The 21,815-nt window shown below is 53.3% G+C and overlaps 2 protein-coding genes across 2 annotated transcripts in view; one reads left to right on the top strand and one right to left on the bottom strand.

The window, feature by feature from the left end:
* The window catches only part of STPG1 (sperm tail PG-rich repeat containing 1), a 35,134-nt gene extending 33,042 nt beyond the window's left edge, over positions 1-2,092 (top strand). The window contains exon 8 of the mRNA XM_057532519.1: positions 554-2,092. Coding sequence (XP_057388502.1) covers positions 554-630 — 77 coding nt within the window. The 3' untranslated portion in view covers positions 631-2,092. The remainder of the gene's footprint in view (positions 1-553) is intronic.
* A 3,968-nt stretch (positions 2,093-6,060) lies between these two features.
* The window catches only part of GRHL3 (grainyhead like transcription factor 3), a 34,073-nt gene continuing 18,318 nt past the window's right edge, over positions 6,061-21,815 (bottom strand). The window contains exons 8-16 of the mRNA XM_028164735.2: positions 20,381-20,475; positions 17,968-18,126; positions 17,299-17,377; positions 17,044-17,177; positions 15,324-15,358; positions 13,872-13,960; positions 12,947-13,032; positions 10,382-10,446; positions 6,061-6,175 (exon numbers count right to left, since the gene is read on the bottom strand). Of these exons, the coding sequence (XP_028020536.2) occupies positions 6,061-6,175; positions 10,382-10,446; positions 12,947-13,032; positions 13,872-13,960; positions 15,324-15,358; positions 17,044-17,177; positions 17,299-17,377; positions 17,968-18,126; positions 20,381-20,475 (857 nt within the window). The remainder of the gene's footprint in view (positions 6,176-10,381; positions 10,447-12,946; positions 13,033-13,871; positions 13,961-15,323; positions 15,359-17,043; positions 17,178-17,298; positions 17,378-17,967; positions 18,127-20,380; positions 20,476-21,815) is intronic.

Below are 21,815 nucleotides of genomic sequence, written 5' to 3'. Positions count from 1 at the left end.
AAGTGCATGCAAACATCTGCCTTCTTGGCTTCCAGTGGGCGCAGGTCTACCTGGAACCCTCAGCAGCTTCCTGAGGGTGTACCGGAGGCCGTGCGTGGCCCTCGTGAACAAATCAGCATCAACGCGAGAGTTTCCAGCCACGCCAGGGTGTGGTTCCCAAGCCCTGCGTGGTCCTGGCTGCTATTGTGATGGCTTTCAGTTTTCCGGAAATTTCTGAACTAAGTCAAAACAAAACTGCATTAAGCTGACACCTTGCTATAAGAGTATTGCTCTATTCATTTCTTTTCAAATTTCCTACAAAACTCTTTTGTAAATTTTCTTCTGTTAAAAAAGTTAGTGAGTTGAAGAAGGTGGGGAGCTAGAGTTCGAGTCCCGCCTGGGCCAGTTCAGAGCCGGACGACCTAGGGCCAGTCCCTCCCTCCCTGTCTCCCCACATGTCAGGTGCAGGGGCCGGGGCAGGGGTCCCGCCGGCCTCACGCGCTCCGACGCCGGGTGCCAGGACCTTGAGAACTGGCCTTTTCCCTCTCAACACTCTCTCTTTCTCCTCTCACAGCCACATACAAGCCGGAATTCCCTGGAAAGCAGTCCTTTCTCTACAATGAGGACAAGAAATGGATCCCAGTGTTGTAGTCACCTCATCCGAGCTCAAGGAGACCCCCCCGGCCACCAGCTCTACCCCCAGGCACCCTGGATGGTCATTCAGAGAGCGCCCATCTCGTGTGTGACGGCTGATGACTTGGGACGGCCTTGCCCCCAGCCTGGTGTTACAGCTGGCCTGCCGTGCTTGTCCTTGTCCTGAGCTGCCCCCTGGAGCGTGGACCCCCACCCCCACGGACCCCAGTGGATTCCTGAGCAGAAGTGAGGACCTGACAGAGCCCCCTTGGTTACTTGGCCACGTGCCCTCCGGCCTGGCTTGGCCCGCCTCCCCTCAGCCTTCAGAGCTCATGCAGCTCGGGATCCAGGAGGAGGTGGCCGATGGCAGATGCCCCGTCTGGAAGCCTGATGCTGAGCCAGGGCTCCGGGGCCACAGGGTGGGCGGCGCAAGGCCGCGGCCCCGGCACACTCCCACGCTCTGGCCTTGACCTCCAGACTCCTCCCGGAGTTCCAGGAGCCGGGAATGCCCACAGGCGCTGTGACAGGGACCTGAAGGGGTTGCCTGGCCCTCGCCCCCAGCTCAGCCCTCGTGTCTCGCCCTAGGAAGAGCATGGCAGCTTCACCGTGGTCACGTGAGCTCATCACCCACTTTCAGGAGAGGCCTCCACATCCATTTGTTGGCTCCGTGCACAAGGGGCAGATGTGGGCAGGACCCTCTGGGGCCAGAGCCCTGGGCACAGCGGTTCTGAGGGGCGCCTGCAGGTTCTTACTTTTGCCCGGCCTTTCCCCTTCCCTAGCCTGGTCTCCGTCCCTCCCACCTCGTGCTCAAGTTCAATATGATCTTTAATGGATCCTTTCTGGCCTGCCAAGTCGGTCCCCCTCAGCAAGAGGATGAGATTCTCAAAGAACCAAGAGGAACTGGAGTTAACCACACATCCCCTCCTTCCCCAACTATCCACGTGTCTTGGGCTTTTGTAAGTGGAAGCCTCTTGTGCCGCCTCCCTCCCCTCCGCGTGTCCCTCCCTTGCCCTTGGCTTTCTCCTTTGACTTTCCTCCATGACTGTTAGTCCAGAACTGGCCGTTGACTGCCTCTCCCTTCAGGGAGGGGCGGGTGAGGAAGAGGGAGGGAGAAGGATGGAACAACGGGTCCAGTTAAAGAGTTCTCATTTCTCACCAAAGCTGGCCTTGTTGTGAACCAGATTCCTGCAAGTGCCCCACTGCTTTGGGATGACCGGGAGGCAGCCTGGAGCACGGCGCCAAGAGCATCCAAGGTCTGGACCTACAGGTGGACACCTTGTGCTGCGTCTGCTCAGGTCCTTAGCTTCTCCTAGAGGTCAAGAGTTGGGTCCGAATTTGGAGGTTCAAGGTCAAGCACTTGCAGGGTTGGGTGGGCAAGGCAAGGGAGCAAGACAGGTGAGGCGAGAGGAGGTCCAGGAGCTGAGAATGCTGCCCATCTAAAGGCCAGCTACCTATTGCCACATCTGCAGACTTTTCAAAAGAACGTGGGAAATTTTAAAATGTGCAACTTCTTGATTGGAGATGTCAACAACCATATTTCAATTAAAAATTTTTTGTTCAAGGTAAAGGAAACTCTTCTGCTAACCATCAGTTGTCCACTTCGGCGCTAGAAATTCTGGAAGACCCCTTTAAGGCTGACACTTGAAGCTGCACCTTTCTTTGAACCCAGACTCTTGACAATAGGGCCAGACCTGAAAGCCTTGGCTTTTAGGTCCCTCTGACCCTAGGAGACCTTAGCAGGCCACTGGGCTGGAAGCAGCCAGCCCTGGGATCACTGCAGGCAGATGCTTGAGGGACTGCATAGAAAACAAGACAGGCCGCTCCTCCCCGGGGCAGCTGGGCTGAGCACCAGCAGGTGAGGACTGTCTCTACAGAAACCCCTCCAAGTGGGGTCAGGAAAGCGGAGACTCTGGGAGGAGAATGGCAGGGCTGCTCTTGGCCAGTCGGAATCGGGGTATTCCATAGAAGACACGGCTGGAGCTGAGGCCCTGAGCTCAGAGGGTCTGCCTGGGTTGTACCCAGCCTCTCTGAAGATGTCATAGGCTGCTCACAGCTCTGTCCAGCCCTATGGTTCTCAAGCCCCATCTGTATGGTAGGATCACTTCGGAAGCTATTATAGAGACTGCCCAGGCCCGACCCTCAAAGTTCTGATCTGAGGCAGGGTCTGGGCAGTGGTATCTTTATTAACATTCTTGGTGTGATTGCTAAGTGTCTAGTTAGGGTTAGGATGTACTGATAGTATTTTCCAAAATTGAATGTGCATGCAAATCACTTGGAGATCTTATTAAAAGATCTCGGGTGGGGCCCGAGAGTCTACGTATTTTTTCTTTTTCTTTTTAAATTGAGATATAATTGAAATATAACGTTGTATTAGTTTTAGGTGTGTTTCTAACGAGCTCCCAGGTGATGCCGACGCTGCTGGTCCGTGGACCACACTTAGAGCAGCAAAGTTCTAGTAAATACACCTAATTGGTGAACTCTTCATCTGGCCCTCCATGTGTTCATCCAACTGCCTGTCGACCTATTTATCCTTCCCTCCCTCCCTCCTTCTTTCTCCTCATTATTTGTTCATTCCCTCACTCCTGCGTTCCTCATCCATCCTTTTCTCCCCTCACTCACTCGCTGTCTACCGTGCAAAGCTACCTGCAGGCAGGGGATGGCGATTCCTCCAGCCACCAGTGACCCCCGTTTGGAAAGGACTTACCTTCACTCCTTTCACCTTTCCACTCTTTGGAGAAGGACAACCCTGGAATGGCTGCTGTCGGGCTCAGGAGCTGCCCTTTGCTCCCCGACCTTCTCTGAGGGCAGGGCAGAATTTCCTCAAGCCTTTCAGAGCTCTCTTTGCTTGAGGTCCAAATGACCTTCCTAGGCATTGACGGCCTCATCTGCTGTCTGTTCGTGTGGAGGGGAGAGAAATGGGCCCTGGCATCTTGGCTGGAGGCCATGGGTGGAGGTGGATGTGGAGCTGCAGGCCCCACTCCTGAGCTCGGCAGCAGGCTTTGCACTGGTCCCCAAAGTTCCCTGTGTGCATTAGTCCCGCCAGACACTGGCAGGTTGCAAAGGCAGCAAGGCCTATGGAACGATGGCCATAGCGCAGTGGTTCTCGACCTTGAGTGCACATTGTAATCACCTGGGGGGCTTTAAAAGTACTGAGGCCTGGGCCCCAACCCCAGAAATTCTGATTTAATTGCTGCAGGGTGTGGTCTGGGCAGTGGGGATAAAAGCTGCCTAGGTGATTTCCATGTGCAATCAAGGTTGAGAAGACCGCCGTCCTGCTTCTGGCGGCTCTGGAAGGAAACGAACAGACGCAGGACACCTCTGCGTGCCTGGCCGCGTGCTGATACTCTGCATACGCTCTGCCATTTCACCCTCACGCGGCACCCAGGGTGACGTAGCAGCGAGGCCCGGAGTGGGCAGAGCAGCTCTGGGTGCTCCATGGGGTCGCTCCGGCGGTGCCAGGCAAGCTATATGGGAGTCAGAGGCCACAGGAAACATCAGTAATACTGACCCTCACGTCAAAGTATTGATACTGTATCATGTTTTTTTTGGCCTTAATTTCAAAAGCATTGCATCGGACTGTGATTTAACTTGATTACTGAGCTCTTTGGCTCCTCTTAATTTTGCGCCTGAGGCTAGGGCCTCACTTGCCTGACCTGAGTCCTGGCCACAGGGCCTTGGGAATTAGGACTCTAGACCTCCTGTCAGAGCTGGAAGGCCCTTGGAGACATCCACGGTTTTCATACTTCTTTTTTTTAAGTTTAGTTCAGACAAAAGTTAATTCGAGAAATCTTAGTATGTAAACGAAGGAAAGCAGAGCTGCTCTGACAGAGTCCGGGGAGGATACCCAAGGGTTGCCTGCTGTCCCCTCCCCCACATTGTAGGGGCCTTTGAGACCCACCGGTGAACCCTGGGGCTCCAAAGATAACAGCTACCTGATGACCCAGGTAGACTGTGCCCATTTTACAGCCAAAGAAGCTGAGGACTAGAGCTGGTGGTGTGCTGGTCAGCCAGAAGGGACGAGGGAGGGAGGAAGCTCTGATTTGCCATTTGTTCTCTAGGGGCAATAAGGCAATGATTTGTAGCATTTGTCAATTCCTGCGGTGTAAACACTCCCTCCAACCTACCGACAGGACGTCACTGACCTCAGAGTCGGGGAGAGAGGGCTGGATCGCATCTGTGAGCGGGTAGGAGCCGGCAAGAGGAAGAGTGAGTTGGTCGAGAGCATGGGGGCAGAACTGGCAGGAAAGCGCGGTCACACCGCGCCCGGCCCTGGGCTCTGCCCACTGCCCCAGTGAGGTCCTTGGCAAGGGCATCCTGGGACTTCTTCCTCTCCAGAGTCAGTGGTCCTGACGTCATAACGTTCAGCCTGTGGGACCACACAGGACAGGCCACACAGGACAGGCCACACAGGACAGGCCACACAGGACAGGCTGGGCATCAGGACAAGCCGCCTTCCACGGTGGCACCTCTGCTTCACCCGGGCCCAGCACTTACCAGCACCCTTCACGTTCGAGGCAAACCACTTACAGGATAGAGAAGGAGAGAGGCCTTGTTTACTTTCACCCTCTCCTTCTGGAAGATTTTCACAAAAGGAACTAGTGTAGCATTTGAAGTAATACATACGTAGAATTTTATTACTAAATACCATATGAGTATACAAAATGCATAACTGAATAACAGCTAAAAAAAATAATCCAAGAAATGTGAAATACACATTTTTTGAAATGATAAAAACGTATCCATGAAAAGTATAAAATGTTGCATATATATACAATATATACTTATATATATATAAAACATAAATGAAAACTGTAAATAAGAAATGTATACAGTAGTGAGCAGGCATGGCGGTCGTTTTACGCCGAGGCCACTTTGTTCCAGTCGGTCGGCTCTGCTGCTGTCTAGTGTTGAGGAAGTACGTCTATGAGGAGAGTATATCCACTACAGTGTCTTTTAAAAGTCATTTGCACTGAAAATCAAGTGTTTTCAAGTTAACTAACTGACCAAAGGGTGAGGACTCATTGGTCTGAAGTTGACGGAAGAGTCAAGAACGGGAAGAGTCAAGTCAGCTTGGGGAGACAGGGTCCACTTCCCCCATCCGAACGGCAGCCTGTAGGAGAGGGGCTGTAGAGAAGGGCTTCCGAGGAGGAACAAGCCTGCTGGGCTTGTAAAGCAACATGACACTGTCTCTGGCTGGGCAGGCTCTGGCCGGAAGTTCAGAGAATAGATTCAAGCACGAGATGAAGGTTCGGATCAGGACACCTCCCAGGTCCCTTCCTGGCCTTGACGTCTGTGGGTCTGTGACTTGAGGGCCTCTTCCCCAGGGAAGGCATTCAAGTAACAGCACTGAGGCATGCGGAGAGGTTGTGTGTGGCGCGGGGCCACTTCCCAGCTGGCTCCTCGCCTGGAGTCCACTTCAAGAGGTGTGCGGCTGTGGAGGCTCAGGGCTCACAGCTCCTGAAGGATGATCTGGATCTTGCCGTCAAGCTCCCCCACGTCCAGCAGGAAGGCGACGTGGTTGCTGTAATGCTGAATGATGTTGTTGTCCATGTTGACCAATATTCTGGAAGAGAAAAGAAGGCATGCGTAGAATGGGCTGGGCCCCTTGTCTGCAGGGCCTCTGAGTAAAGGGGGACAGGGATGGTTACTACCTATCGGGCGCCCCCAGCACTTCAGGCACCTCTTGGACTTTCTCTCTGACCCTCATAACAACCCACAAGGTGGGCACTCACTGTCCCACTTTACAGGGGAGGACACAATTCCCCAGTGGCCGAGCCCAACTCAGACCCAGGCCTGCTGGCAGCCACGCCCACCTACTGCACCAGATCGCCTCTCCTCACACATGAGTGTGGACACTTTTGAGCAACCAGCACAGTGCGCCTTAGTCACCAGGCCAGACTGAGCCCTCGGACGCGGCGTGTGAGTTCAAGTGCAGGAGGCGTGGCGGGCGGACCCGTGAGGTCTGGGTTCAACAGCAGGCTGCGATCTGTCACTCAGCTGTGCCTGCCTGATCTACAAGCAGGTGCCACGCAAGGCCCCCTCAGTTTCACCCCAGGAAGCTGAAATCTCAGCGATGGCATCGTGGACTTGAGGAGCTTGGCTGTCTCTCTCCCCACCGTCTTCAGGCAAGGACCTGGGCCAACCTGAGAGGGACAGAGCCTCGGTGGGTGTGGCCCTCTGCAGAGGGTCAAAGCCATAGTGTAGCCAAGGGCACCCCTCTAGGAGCTGCCTCCCTAGTGAAGGACCCACCGGGCTGTGACCTGACCTGAGCACAGCAGCTTCCTCTTTGTAATGGGGGCGGGTGTTTTCCTCCATCCACCCCTCCATCCACTTCACCAGCATCTGCTGAGGTCTTTCCATGTTCAAGACCTTGCTCCAAACAAAAACAAGGGCCACATAGAGATCCTAGGTCCCGCCCTCCAGGAGTTTTGAATCTACTAGGGCCCGGAAGAATGGATCCTTATAACCGTATCACCCCAGTTCTTAGATGGGGTAGCTGAGCAAAGTCATTTGCCTGGGATCACACGGTTAAGAGATGGCAGAACTGGAATTTGAATATGGACTCTTGTCTCTTTCCACTGCATCGTTTTTTTAGAAGAAGAACAACAACAAAACCCAAAACCCTATAATTATAAGTTAGGAAGTGGCATATAAAAGGAAGGCAAAATCCAGGGCTTGGGGAGAGTTCAAGATGAGGCAAGATTATTTAAGTGGGGCAGGAAGGAGAGCGGTGAGAATCCCAGACTACTACTCCTGGCAGGTAGCCAGCCGTCTGCTTTCCCCGGGGACCCCAGGAGAGGCAGTGGCTTTGTCCCCCCACCCCGAATCCCCCAGATCAGGAGGCATAATGGAGACAGCAGTAGGCTGAAGCCTACGGCCCATGTCCAGTTGTCTCTGCAGTAGTGTCAAGCAGCTGCTGCTTTCTGGAAGGAGGTCTGGGCTCAGGCTCCGAGGCCTGGGTGCTGACTGCCAGCATCTAATTATAAGATCCTGCTTCCTTGGGTCCTGTGTGCAGTTCCTTCATTTCACAGGGGGATCTTTGTCTGGGAGCTGCCAGCTGGGAACAGACCAGAGGAGACCAGGGCTGGGGCAGAGGGGTGGGCGCTTCGTCAGTGTCGGTGCTTTTTTTAGTCTCCTATAGTGGCATTTACTGAGTGCTTTAGGTGCCAGGCACTAAGTGGCCTACGTGCACTAACTTGAAGGCCTACTCTCAGGCAGGGCCTCCCAGAAGGCCCAGAGCGCATGCCGGCGCACAGGGGACCCCAGACAGGCCCACAGACCCTTTCCTCTCAGAGGTCAATGACAACCGGGCCCTAGAGGCAGGGGCTTGTCAGGAGCCGCTGTCCCAGAATGTGGGCCTCCTGTCACTTGCCAGCTTCTGGCTGTCTTCTGTCCTAGTTCGCATAGAACCCCTGGCCAGCCGCCAGCAAAAACAATGTATTTGTTAATCTTTCAAGCATACTCAGTGGTGCTTGTAAAGCTGATTGTATCTACCTTGTCCAGAGGACTTTCTGGAGGGTTCTGTGAAAATAAACGAGGCCAGTGATTACAATTTCCTGTTCCTCAGATGAGGGAAGCAGCAAATGAGCCTGCCTCTGCTCTCCCAACAGGTTTTTTTTGGGGATTCTTCTCACTTAGGCATCGCAGACAATCCTAGGCCTGAGGTTTCATAGCTGGGGTGTGTATGGGGTGTGGGTGCTTCTGAAGGGCCGCTGGGTGATGCCCTGGGCTATGGAGCTGGGCAAATATCAATCTGCTGGCCTGGCCACAGCCTTTATTTGCACACTGCTTAGCGGTTAAGGGAACAAGCAGGAGGCAAGATAAAATAGTGGGTGCAGGCATGGGCTTTAGACAGGCCATGATTCCTCCGGCCAGTTACTAACTCTGTAACCCTGGGACTATCCCGAACCCCAGTTTCCTCATCTGTAGAAATAATCATACCAAATTCAAATGGTCAACGAGACGATGCTTGGGAGTTACTTAACACAGCGCTTGGCGTGTAGGAAGCGCTCCACAAATGCAAGTTAGTATAATTATAGTTGAAATATCTGGCTGGGGCTTAAGGGAAAGACTTGCAACTCAGCCAGTGGGGCTATGGGGCATCTTTGTACGCAGTCATACACAAGGCATTCCCCAGCCCCTCAGCGCAGCCTGAGGTGGGATCTGTAAGAGAGGACGGCGGTGGTAGGTGGGGTGGCAGCCAGGGGGTGTGGACGTTGGCACCAAAGGGGAAGTGGGGCTGGGCTTGTCTGGGCAAAGCAGAGCCTGCCCTCCGCTATGAGGTCGATTCCGCTCCACAGAGCATGTGAGCTCCAGTTCCCAGTTTGAAACCGAAACTTGGAAGGAAAAAAATACACAAAGAGCCCTAGACATTCATACAACCAAAACCAAACGATCCTTTCCCAGGGGCTGCAGGGCTGCACACCTTCCCCCCACCGCCGGCCCTTCTATGGGAGGCTGGGTGGGAGCCAAAGGGGAGGGAAGGAGGCCTGTCTGCGAGGAAGGAGGTGGCCCCTGGGCCTGACTGGATGGGCCCTCAGCTTGAGCACAAAACCTGCCTCATTTTGCAGTCCCCTGAAAGAAGAGCCACAGACCGTAGCCACAGGGCAAAGCCTGAGCACCTTCCAGGAAGAGCCGCGGAGAGTAGCGGGAGTTAGTCTCAGGCTGCCCGGAGCTGGAGGGTCAGTCCGAGCTGTTCGGGGGCGGGGAGGGGCTGGGGGGGGGGGGTTCCCAGGGCCCTAGTCCAGGATCCTCTAGGCAGGGAAAGGCAGTCACGATTCCTCACTGCACAGGGGCCCCCATGCTGGGCTGGTGAAGTGACCTAGGCAGCAAGGGCTGCAGAGGCCCGGCTCACTGGCTCCGACAGAGGTGGAAGCCTGGGAGGGCCGTCACCACGTGGCCCTCCAACTCCACCCCCCCCCCCATGCCACCCCTGCCAAGGAGAGATCTCCTGGGCAGAGAGCAAAGGCTATGTGGTCCTTAGCACTAATCCTCTGGAGCCCGTGGCAGGCGGCAGTCACCGCCCGGCCCCCTGGAAGGTAGAGCTTTACTCCCTCCTGCCGCATCCAGACTTGAAGATGGAGGAGGCCTGTGGTGCATCCCTGGCTGGGCTCCCTCAAGATGACGTCCAATCGCAACTCCCTTCCCAGACTCATCGCCAGCCATTTCTTTCTCGGACCCTCTGACTCAGCCGGTAGCAACTTTGCTGGGCCCTTCTGCTTCTGTGCCTTTACTCCACTGTTCCTGCCCCTCTGAACATTGCTTATCACCTCTGAGCCTCAACTCCCCTATCTGTAAAATGTGTGTAATGGTATCTACCTCATGGTATGGCCGTGATGGTTAAATGAGATAAGCTTAACCTAGAATGTGGCACGTAGTAGGTGGTTAAGTGATGACAGTCACTATCATCATTACCATTATAGTCAAATGACTTGGTTACCTTGGTTATTTCTGACATGTGGCCCTGTGCTTCCCTCTCCCCCTGAGTAGGTGGTGTATGAAGACCCTTGCATCTGTCTCCCACTCCTTTCCTTCCCAACAGCGATCAGTGTCTGGTCTCTGCAGGTGGCCTTGGCCTGATAGGGCGCTCTCCACCCTAACTCCACATCGCCTCTACCTCTCCACAAGGCCAAGTACAAACACAGCTCAGCTCCGAGCAGCAGGCCTCTGCCAGGCAGGGCGAACCTGCTGGGAGCTCCCTGAGCCAGCGTTTTAGAGGGAAAGGGGCAGGGTGGGGGTGTGAGCAGGGAGAGCTGTGCTGGGCACTTACCCCCGCTTGCATTTCTTGTAGACTTTGTAAATGTTCTCCTCAGGGAACCCATACTTCTCAGAGATCTGGAAGAGGATGACAGGAGATTCACCATCTGCTGCCAAAACTGGGTTTATACCAGTCTTTTCTATCATGACTTTTAATTTCCTGATTATAAAAGTAATATATACCCATATTGTAGAAAAATACAGTGAAGAAAATTATAACTCATCCATAATCCTGTATCCCAGAGATGAACACTAATAACATCTGAGTGTATTCCTTCCTGTCTTTTGGCCATGTACACGGGTATTTTTATATTCCACGTAGATAGTTTTACTTATCATTGTATGTTATAAGCCTTCCCATATCACAACAAACTCTTGACCAACAGCATGTGTAGTGGTTGTAAACTATTACAAAGGTCATCCGCCATTTCCCTCAATCCTTGCCTATCATCAGACATTTGGATTGTTCCAATGCTAAGGGCTCCCCACTCACCAGCTAGCTGACCAGCTGTGCAAACCACTCGTGGAGATGGAAATGGTGCCTAGCTCATAGGGTTGTTGACAGAATTAAATGAATTGGTCTATGTAAAACACTTAGGACAGTTCCTGGTATGTACTAAAGAAATGTCAGTACTCAAATAAATGGTCATTATTACTTCAGAAGTGGTGCAACAGGGATGCTCTTCTCCTGTTGTGAGGGGGGAGGGGGGGATAACCCAAACACTTACCCTTTCTAGCAGGAACTATTTACCCCATTAGATGGGTGAGGATGCTAAGACTGAAGAAGATAAGGTACGCACCCAAGGCCTAGCCTAGAACCCAGATTTCCTGCCCCCATCACATCCCAGAACATTGGAGCTTAGTCTACAAGTGAGGAAATTGCAGCTCAGAGGCCTCAGCAACCTGGCTGAGCTCACACAGAGTCAGCCCATTTCTCCCCAGACCTCCTGAAGTCTCCTGTGGGGCAGACAGAACTGGTCTGGTCCCAGTTCCACCACCTGGGGTTGCAGAACTCTGAACAAGTCACCTTACTTCATGGAGCCTTAGCTTCCTCATTTGTAAAATGGGTGTCATGATGGGATGTACACACAGGTGATTCTGCACAGGAATTGAGACGGTTATGTCAAGGGCCCGGCCCAGCGCCATCCCTGGGGAAAGCTCGGTCAAAGGCTGCTGGTTAGTACTACTGGCTGCCTTGGAGCTGCAGGGAACCGCAAGCAACAAGCTTCAGGTTGAGGTTGTCCTCTCTGGGCCTTTCAGGAAGAGGAGCCGATCAATCTCCTCAACTGGTCTCTGCCTTAACAGAGATCTCTCCAGGCAAGAAAAGTTCTTAGACTACTTATCTTAATGGCAAGCAATGTGGCTAGAGGCTATCAGGAAGAACTCAAGTCAGTCTAAGCAAGAATTTAGGAGCTTTCTAACTATATGTTGTACAAAGACAGCTGCTTTGTATGGCTGCCTCATAAGCGATGAGCTCTCCATCCCTGAAGTATGCAAGTCAAGAGTGGGCACCCACTTGGAAGAGGTACTGAGGAGAGAGCTCGGGCACCAGATGGGGAGCTGACCCTCTAAGGTACTGTCCAACCCAAAGATTCTGAGTCTATATTCTAGTGACATTAATGGCCTTTTGTGAGCCCAGCTTCCTGGGGCTGGTGCCAAGCAGGGCTGATGCTGTGTGAAGAGAACAGGATAACACAGCCGAGTGGAGAGAGCTTGGGCTGAAACCTCAGCTCTGTCACTTCTAGTTACCTTGGCAAGTCACCTGACCTCTGGGAGGCTATTTCCTTATGGGAAATGAGATCATTAATAGTACCCACTTTTCAGGGTTGTTAAGAGAATATGGTGAGCTGGCAAATGCAGCATGCCTGACAAATGCCTGACACACAGTGGGTCTTCAATAAAAGGTAGCTATGTTATTACTTGATTCATTTTCCCTTCCCCAACCTGACATCTTAGAACCATCTGGCTTTTCTGTGTGGTTCGACCTTGAAACACAGCTGGCCCCGGCGGAGGCTGTGTTTGCTCAATTTTTAGCTGAACCACAAAGCTGCTGTGGATTTTGTTCAGGGCTGTTTCACCTGCTCTCTGGCGGTTTGAGGGGTTGGGGAAGGTCTCCTTGCCCAGACACCACCTTCAGCCGCCCCAGCCAGCGCCCCCCGTCCAACCACAAGCTGGAGGAATGAGGCCCTCTGGGAAAGAAAAAAGGGTATCTCTGGGGCCTGGCCTTTTGGGGTTTCATTCCCATTAAAATAGAAACAGGTTTGCAAAGCCAACAAAAAGCTCTGGCCTGTCAGACAGCAGCCATCAGATTAAGGTGGATTTATGGTGTGTGCGACTCCCAGGGTGGAGCCCGGGTTCTGGCTGGGAGATAACATCTCAGAGGCACACCTCCACCAGCCGGGCCCCACAGGCGCCCTCAGATGGGTGGGACGGATGGGCCACCAGAAAGCCAGCGTTCCAGCGTATTCGTTCCCAGAGTCTTCCTGTGGGAAATCGGAACTCTACGGCGAAGAGTCGGGGGAGATGGGAGCGCAGAGCGGCCGTGGCCAGGGAGGGCAGGGCCCACAAGGCCTCTTACCGCACTCCTCAGGCCCTTCAGGTCCGGGGTCTTCAACATGAGGGCGTCAAACACCTCCTCGGTCTCTCTCCGCACGTACAACAGCACTGAGAAGCAAAGGGGTGGCTTTTAGTGGTGCAAGGGAACATCTGGGGGTGGGAGAATCTTAAAAAATATTATTTGTAACCTAACATTGATTTCTGCAAAAAGAGCAAATCCTTAATGAGGGTCTGTACCCAGCTGGGAAACACCCTACCTGGCTCTGCAGGTCCCACACACTTGCTCAGACTTTGCTGATTTTGGTGGGTTTGAATCCCTGCTCTGCCACCTGCCAGCTCTGTGACCCTGCAGCAGTTCTTTTAATATCATTGAGCCTCATTTTTTCCAGACGGAAAATGGGGGCAGCTCCACCCACTATTTCACAGAGTTGTTGTGGGCAGTATTGATATAACACCAAGTGGGGTGCAAGGCTCAGTTCCAGGTTGCTGGAAGCTTTTGATCTTACTTGCTGGTTGGTTTCTTCCTGATGGTCAGCTACAGCACCCCTCTCTCAGGAAGTCACAGACTTACTGTGTCAAAGACAGAAAGCCAGGTATTGAAAACCCACCCCACTCCTACCCCCATTAGAGAAAGTGGGGGGGACCTGCCCAACATCATGAGCCTGTTGCCTTACCAGCTGCCCCAGGACGCCCACGTTCAAACAAGGTCAGAGGCAGAAGGCCCCCAGCGCCGTGGCTGTCTCTCCAAGCACCCTGGGTGCCCTCCTTACCCGCTCCACCCCCTCACTCAAGTCCTGGCCCAGCCCCAAACTCCAGGGAGTAAAGCAGCCCTTCGTGCTCTCCCCACTGGGGTGGGCGCTGCCCTGGCTGCCTGGACCAGAGTCAGTTTGAGGCTTTGGGGAGGCCTCGTGGGGGGCTGGCGGTGGATGGGCTGGGAGTGAGGCTACCTCTCTGTAGGTCATCTTCCTTGGCCTGTTTGGAGGGCAGAGGCTCAAACTCCTCGGTGAAGGGTGAGCAGGTACGCTTCAGAGGCAGCCTGTGGGGATGGCAGGGAGAGGCCTGTGAGGAACCCAGGGTCGGAGGGGCCCCAGAGGTGAAGAAGACCCTATGAGGGTGGGCACAAAGCTGTGGGACAGAGGTTACAGGAGCAGGTTCTGGAGTGGGACTGCATGGGTTTAAATCCAGCCCTGCCCCTCCCTAGCAGGGGGACAGCCCCTCAGTGTCTGCATCTATAGCAGGGTGCTGCATAAAGTTGTGAGGCTGAAGGAGATAATGCACGCTGCTCTTAGAACAGTGTGTGACACACAGTAGACCCTCCATAAATATGGACTATTGTTTCATCATCAGTATTATTCTTTTTTGAAAGAATCGAGCTGGACGTGAGTCAGTGGGAGGAGGGAGGCTTGTGGATTTTAGAGTGAGTCAGACTTAGCTTCCAGCCTGCCTCTGCTTCCTAAAAGCTGTGTGACCTTGGGCAAGTCATTTCACTTCCTCTAGAGCCTCAGTTTCCTCATCTATAAAATAGAGCAAAAACCCCTGCTTGCCTGACTCACTGGGGCTGTCGTGAGGTAATAAGTGATATAATTTGGTGTGAAAGAACCTTATGAAAAGTACTTCTTGTTTATAAGGAGGAGACTGACTCACCTGTGGGGCTCTCCCGAATTCACTCTTTCTTGAGAGAGGACTTCCTGATCATCCTGGCTGACCTACTCTGGTTATTCTTTACATTTTACCAATTTTTAACATGTGGGATTCTTTTACTAAATTTTTGGTTTATTCTTCTAAAAAAAAAAAAAGGAGGAGACTGATACCAACACTACATGATCTTCATAAAGTGCTTTCCCATTTGCAAAGATTCTATTACATGCCGCTTCTCATGTCTGCCTCATCCTCATGAGGCCATTTTCCTCCTTTGACAGATTTCTAGCTGAGGCTTGAGGAGGTGAAGGGACTGTGGCTGACAGAGGGAAGGACGTGGAGGTCCATCCTAGGCTGAAGGGCCAAGGGGCCCTGGCCACCCCGCTTGGCCTCCTGGAGTCTGCTGGGTGTGGGGGGAGGGGACACGGGGTTGATTCCCCTAAGTCCTCCCACACAGCGCCCCTCCTTACTCTCCGAATCTGCACCATCTCAGAGGCTTTCTCTTTCCCATTTTACAAGCAGGTGTCTCGCCAAAGATTCTCCAACTTTTCAAATAAAACAAACCCATAAAAACTCAGGCAATCTCAGTGAGAAAGGAGCATGAGTCTAGCTTGGGGGTTGGGGACAGAGTCTCAAGGCTGCTTCCTCTGGGCCCGGCCTCTGGCTTGGGGGACAGCAAAGGGAAGGGCAGGCTGGGAGCTTACGAGCAGTAAAGGGGGGACAGGCAGGGAGGTGAGGCCCTTGGCTGCTTCTCTCCGTACCTGTTGGAGGTGCCGTGTCCTGCTGAGGGCACTGCCTGCAATGGAGAGAAAGACATTTTCCGTCACATACAGGAAGATGAGAGTAGCCCTCAGCTGCTGGACGTTTCTGGGATGAACCATCTTTGTGGGGAGATACGGGGGAATGCAGTTTCAATGGCTTTCTAGCTCATTCTGCGCAGGTGTGTCCCCTCAAGTGAGCTGAGACCTTGAGTTGAAAGGAAGCACCAAGCCCCGGTTGGATGAGTCGGGACTCAGTGAACACATGAGGTGCTAAGGAAAGGGTGGCAGAATCAGTGAGTCCCATCTGAGCCCCAGCATGCCCAGAAGGGCTGGAACTGCAGACTGTCCTGCAGCTGGTAACTAGGTAGCTGGAGCTGAGGCAAAAGAAGTGGAAGGGGAAGAGGCAGTCTTTTTGAACCCTCATGTGCGCCTGGCACTGTGCTACCTGGTGCAGCCATCACCAGTCCTATGAGGTAGGCACCCAGGCCCTGAGAGGGCAGAGTCTCCGGGGTAACACGCCACAGGAGGCAGAACTGTGATTCAGAATCGGGCTTTCTGCTCTTCCCGCTCCTCTGGTCCCCTCTCTCAGGCTCACAGGTACAAGCACTGGTGCCCCACTTCTTCCTCCCACAAGGGAGCTTTGAGCCCAAGTGGTCATCTCCCTACTTGAGGCCTCTGGTTGGGGAGAGAGAGTGGGTTAATGCAGCCTCCTGTGCTATGGGGGCCACAGAACTACTTCAGGGCAGTGAAGGTGGTGTGGCGGACACAGAGAAGGCTTTGAATGTGTGCCAGGGCTGACCTCAGGACTGGCTGCTCTTTCAGCACCAGAATCTATCTTATTGTTTGAAGTCACTGCGCTGAGCACATCTGTACACCGAGGGCCATTTCTGCAAACATTCCCACCTCAGTGGAAGGCAACAGTCAGATTGTTTAATATGGAAGCAAACTCACAGACAGGCTCTGGGGTCTTGATTCTGCCACTGACTTGTTGAGTGACCTTGCCTGGAAAATGGGAATAACAGTCTCTACCTCAAAGGATGGCTGGGCTGGGCTGCCCAGGTGAGGTGAGGGGGAAACGAGACAATGCAGCAAAAGGCTGGGCCCAGCACCGCTGGCCGGTCAAGGTGCTTGGTAAATGGCTCCCTGTGTTGAGAGGTGGTGTAACTCGTGGTAACGGGCACTGTTTCTGAAGCCAGGTTGCCTGGGTCCCAATCCTGGCTCTGCCACGTCCTATGTAATTTTGGTCTCAAAGCCTCAATTCCCATGCCATGAATCCAGGGAGAATCATATTATCAACTTCCCAGGGAGGTAGTGAGGGCTAAAGGAGAGAACGCATGGAAAGCACTTAGAGCAGCGCCTGGAGTAAAGTGAGCGCTCACAAGTGTTGCTGTGACGATTATTAGCCACCCAGCTTTGAAGCGGCTACAGTCTAACGTGGGACTCAGATATTAGAAACCTGCCCTGTGTGTGCTCCAGGAGTGAACATTTCGATGGGTATGAAGTCCATTTCTTTATTAACATTCTTCTCTTCAGTAGAAAAGGTCACTGAAGTTATATGACCATATATACATTTTTTTAGTCCCCTGGGATTCAGTAAAGAGAATTTGATGATATCAGGACCTATCAACATCTAAATTGGCCTGTAATGGTCGAGTAGCAGGTCTGTGCTAAGACAGCCCCACCCAGGGGCCACAACCCTCTCTCAGCCCAAGACACTCACCCCTCCAGGGCGCTGCAGGCCAGAGAAGTGCACGTTGGGGATGAACAGCACCGGCGGGGTTTCCAGGTCTGCCTCAGGCCGCAGGTAGGTGGTCTCATTGCCCCTGAAGCCGGACAGCAGGGAGCCCTTGACGCCTGATGGGAAAAGGAAGGCATTGTGCCTTGAGGTCCCTCCATTCACGCCTCCGACCGCTGCGCTCTAGTCTCCGATACCCTTCACCCCAGCCCAGCCCCGCTGTGACCCATCCCCACTGACCACTGTTGCTGGAGTCGGGGCACTTGACCTTCCTCCGGAACTGCTTCCGCTCATCATCCCGCATCTTCCTTTCCGCTCCCTGTGGGGGACGAGGGAAAGGGGTCACCAATGGTCTCGGGAGGGGCTGGCTGCTTTGCCTCTTAAATGTGGGCCAGCCCTCTGGTGTTGCTTTCTTCCCAGAGTGAGACCAGGAAACGGGAAGGTACCAGCACTCAGCCCAGCCCAGTGCAGCCCAGCCCTGAGGTCAGGTAGACCATGAGAGACAGAGAAATAGAAAGACGGAGAAAGAAGAAATTGAGAGAGACAGAGAGGTGTGGGGAGAGAGGAACAGAGAGAGAAACAGAAAAGAGAAAGGGACTCGGAGAGAGATAAGAAGAAAGAGAAATGTGAAAAAGACAGACAGACACAGAGAAAAAGAAACCTGGAGAACTATTTACAGAGATCTAGAAAGAGATCTTCAGAAAGAGGAAGGGATGAGAGACAGAAATGCAGAGAGCAGAGGAAAATATACATAGAGAAACCAAGACAGACAAATGACAAGCACACAGGGAGAGACATTCAGAGAGCAAGAAACAGAGACAGACACCCCCAGAATGGCTGGGGAGGATGCACAGGTGGGGGCTGGCCCTTCTCCCTCCCAGGGCCCAGCAGAGGGTCCACCGCAGCCACCTTGTCACAAAAGATCTTGATCTGGCAGACAGCTCGGTGTACCAGGCACTCAGTGCCTGAGCCACAGTCGTAGGTGTCGATCTGCAGGTTCAGGGGGACACCCTTCACCCCCTTCTGCGAGGAGAAGTCTGTGCTGAGGCAGTTGATGCCGATAAACACCTGGGGACAGATGAGGGAGCTAGCTAAACAGCTTACCCAGGTCACCAGGCCTGCTGTCCCATAGCCACCCTGTATAATTATGGAGCCTACCGTGTGCCTGGTGGGCACCCTTAACTTCACAACGCCCCTGGAAGGCAAACATCACCACCTCTCTTTTAGAGACGGGGAAACTGATGCTCAGAGAGGGGTGGCAGCTGTCCCAAGGCGGCACAGGGGATGTGTAAGGGAACTGGAGTTTGAGCTCAGGTCTTCATCAGTGGACAATGCAGCTTCCACTAGATTGCCAAGGGCAGCCCAAAGGCTCAAGGCCCTGGGAGGGAGACTAAGGGTCCTTTAGGAGCTTAAAATCCAGAGCCCATTTTTTTGCAACTCAGAGCAAGGAGGTAGAGAAGGGCCAAATCCCCCTCCCCGCCAGCTCCAGAAGACCACTTTCCTGCTGGCCCTGGGCCACAGAGAGTGAGACACTGCCCCTTTGCGCGGCAACCACCAGCTCTAGCCATAGCTGAACCAGTCACCCCCATTGTACAGCTGAGGAAATTGAGGCTCTGAGCATGGATGTGACTTGTTAACGTTTCCACAGGGAGTTGGGCAGGGTGACATGGTGGAATGAGCCTGGACATCGGGCCACTTAGACCTCTGCCTCTCAAGCCATGTGGCTTTGGATAAGTCCTTTAATCTCACGGGCCTCAGTTTCTTTATCTGCAAAATGGGGACAATTAAACCTACCTCTTGTGGCTGTGAGGCTGGTAGAAAATCTAGGGGGCTTGGATATTTTGTAACTGTTGTTGTAAGTGGGACAGTTGGAGTCTCAACCCATGTGCCTATGTGCAGCTGATGGCAGCCTGGGGTCAGTCTTAGTTGGGCATCTCTTGGCAAGCTCACCTAGCGATCGCCTACTGCTGACTCCTCTGTGGGACACTAGGCCAGACCCCACTCCAGGCTGGGCCCTGTTCTTTGCGGCATTTCCCTTGGAAATGACCCTGACTTGCACAAGTGGGGGTGGGGTGTGGTACCTGAGCAGACCCCCTTCCTTCCCTGGCTGGGGGGGGCCAGGCCCACAGGTGCATGCCAGACATACCTCCCCCTCAGCCAGCTCAGCCCTAATGCAGCCCCCACCCAGCTCATGCCTGAGAAAGACCCAAGCCTGGGGGCTTAAGAGGCTGTGAGAAAATCCCAACCGAAACCCACCTCTCCCTTCCCACGAAACTCATTTCCCCCCTCCCTGAACTGGAGGCCCCAGCTCCTCCCTCAGTCCCTGGTGTCTGTTTGAATAATAATAATCCCTCGCCTTTGTGCCTCCCTTTGTTGTTTTCAGAGCCCCTTCACCTCCATTTTCTCCAGGCAGCCTGGACCGCCCCATGAGGCAAGGCAGGGAGACAGGGATTAGGTCCCCAGCTTTTCTAGGCCAGAAAGGCCCTTGCCAAGAGCCAGATCCAACCTTGGTCTGATGGGGTAAGTCTGGCCCAGGTAGGTGAAGGGACAGGCCCAGGGTTACCCAGTCCCCAACTCGCAGACTAGTGCCCTTTCCATGATGCCACCTGTCCAAACAGAAAACCAAGACACAGAGGGACACTGCAGCACAGGTGAGTTCAAGTCTGGTCTCAAGCACTAAACGGCTTAATCACTGGTGTGAAAAAAAATCACCAGAGGCTCCATTTCTCAGGTCTCTCCGATGGGCCTGGCATCGTGCCTGTCTCTTTGACATGCGTGATCTCGTAGGATCCTCACCACAACTCTAGGAGGCAGAGGCAGATTATTCTTCCCTTCCTATGTGCTCAAGAACTGAGGTAATGGGTTTAAGCCCTCATCTACCAGACTCCAAAGCACTTCTCCTGCAACTCTCTGCACTAGCCCACAAGTCAGGAAACCTGGCGTCAGCAGCAGCTTGCTGTGTGGCCACGTGCAAGGCTTAGTTTTCCTGTCTGGTAAATAGGTGGGTTGGATTAATTAACAACAGCCACCGCTTCTGTGCCAGGCTGTGCTCTACCTTTTCCTTATCGCACCTGATCCTCACGCCAACCTATCAGTTGGTGCTATGGTTACACCCCAATTTTCAGCTAAGGCATCTGTCCAAGGTCACAGAGCTGGGAAGTGGGCCCAGCGTTCCTGGCTTCTCCACCCTATGTATCCTGCCTCCTCCACTGGTGCCCTCATCGGAGCAGCTGCCACAATCCTAGGTACAGGCAAGCCCTTTTCCCAGGATGGGGACTTCCTGGCAGCCTAGCCCCATTCTGGCCATGCCCCCAGCACTGACCTTGGCCTCCTCGTTGACATTCCACACAAAGGACAGTGCATTATAGGCCACCTCCTCAATGTGTTGCACAGTGTTGAAGTTTTCTTTGCAGTCAGCTGAAACCACAGAAGACCAGAAGGAGAGTCAGAAGGGAAGGGATTTGGGGGCCCCATGGGGAGGGGTCATTTAGGGGGTGGGCCTTGTTCTTGGCAGGGACTTGTATCCTCTCCCCCAAGGACCATGCTTCAATGCAGGGAGGAAATTAGTTATTGTGCCCTGGGCTACAGGTGGAAAAACTGAGGTCCAGCTTGAGAAGCAGATCTGTCCAAACTCCAGAGGACTCCTTAACTTTGCCAACTAGGCCAGGGCCCTCATGATTTTGTGGTGGAGCTTATACTTTTCATGGGATTGTGATTTAGGACATCTCCCAGACAAAGCAGTAGTAGTAGTAGTAATAATCGCAGTAATAGCGGTTATAATAGCCATAGTAAAAGTCGTAGTACCAGTACTACTAGTATTGAACTAGTAATATTAAATAAATGATAGTACTACTGTCATTTATTGAACACTTACAATATGGCAAGCCTTCAGTTAATCCTCACAACAATATTATGAATATTCAGCTTACACATGAGGAAAACAAAGCTCAGAGAAGTTTGGTCACTTGCCCAGGGTCACACAGCTAATAAAAGGTAGAGTAAGGACTGGAGCCCGGCTCTGTCTGGCTCCTGAACCCAGGCTCCTAACCACTTTACTAACTGGCCTCTCAGATAAGTCACTGAATCATCCCTATTTGTATTATGTTCTCTAGTACACGTGGCTCCAAGGCAGAAACAGCTCTGTAGGCAGGCAGGGCAGCTGCCGATTTTCCAGTTGACAGCGGAAGAAACCAAGGCCCAGGAAGGGGAGGTGACACAGGCCACACAGCCAGGAAGAGAGTGATGGAGCCAGAACCTGGAGATCTGAGGATGGACAGTGCCTCCCGCTCATCGCGGGGCCCGGGACAAGGTGGCACACACAGAAGGCCTTCCCCCTGTCCCCTTCCCTCTGACAAAGCCCAAAGGTTCCGGCTTCCAAGGCAGAACTGCCCTTGCACTGTGCTTCAAGCCTTCCAAATCACCCACTGCCTGCACTGTTATGCATTTGTGTCTCAATTGGCCAAGCCCCCTGATGGGGACAAGCAGGTCAGCATCCCAGGGGTGTATTTATCTGACACTGCTAGGGTCCCCAGGGTCCTGTTTATCCCAAAGCAACACAGAAAAGAGGTCATTGCTTCCAGCCAACAGATGCAAATCCCTGCAAACCCCACAGCGTTTGACCTGGAGACAGGGGCCAGGCAGGCGGCTGGAGTCAGAAATAAGTCCTGCAGAGGTCAGAGGGGGCTGGGAAAAAGGGGCACAGCAAGCAAGGCCTAAGTGGGCAGTGTGTGTGTGCGTGTGTGTGTGTGTCTGTTGTG

The sequence above is a fragment of the Balaenoptera acutorostrata genome, chromosome 1 (assembly GCF_949987535.1).
Source record: "Balaenoptera acutorostrata chromosome 1, mBalAcu1.1, whole genome shotgun sequence".
NCBI classification, from domain to species: domain Eukaryota; kingdom Metazoa; phylum Chordata; class Mammalia; order Artiodactyla; family Balaenopteridae; genus Balaenoptera; species Balaenoptera acutorostrata.
Note: the sequence above shows the minus strand (reverse complement) of the source record. Positions and strands in the feature narration are given on the sequence as shown.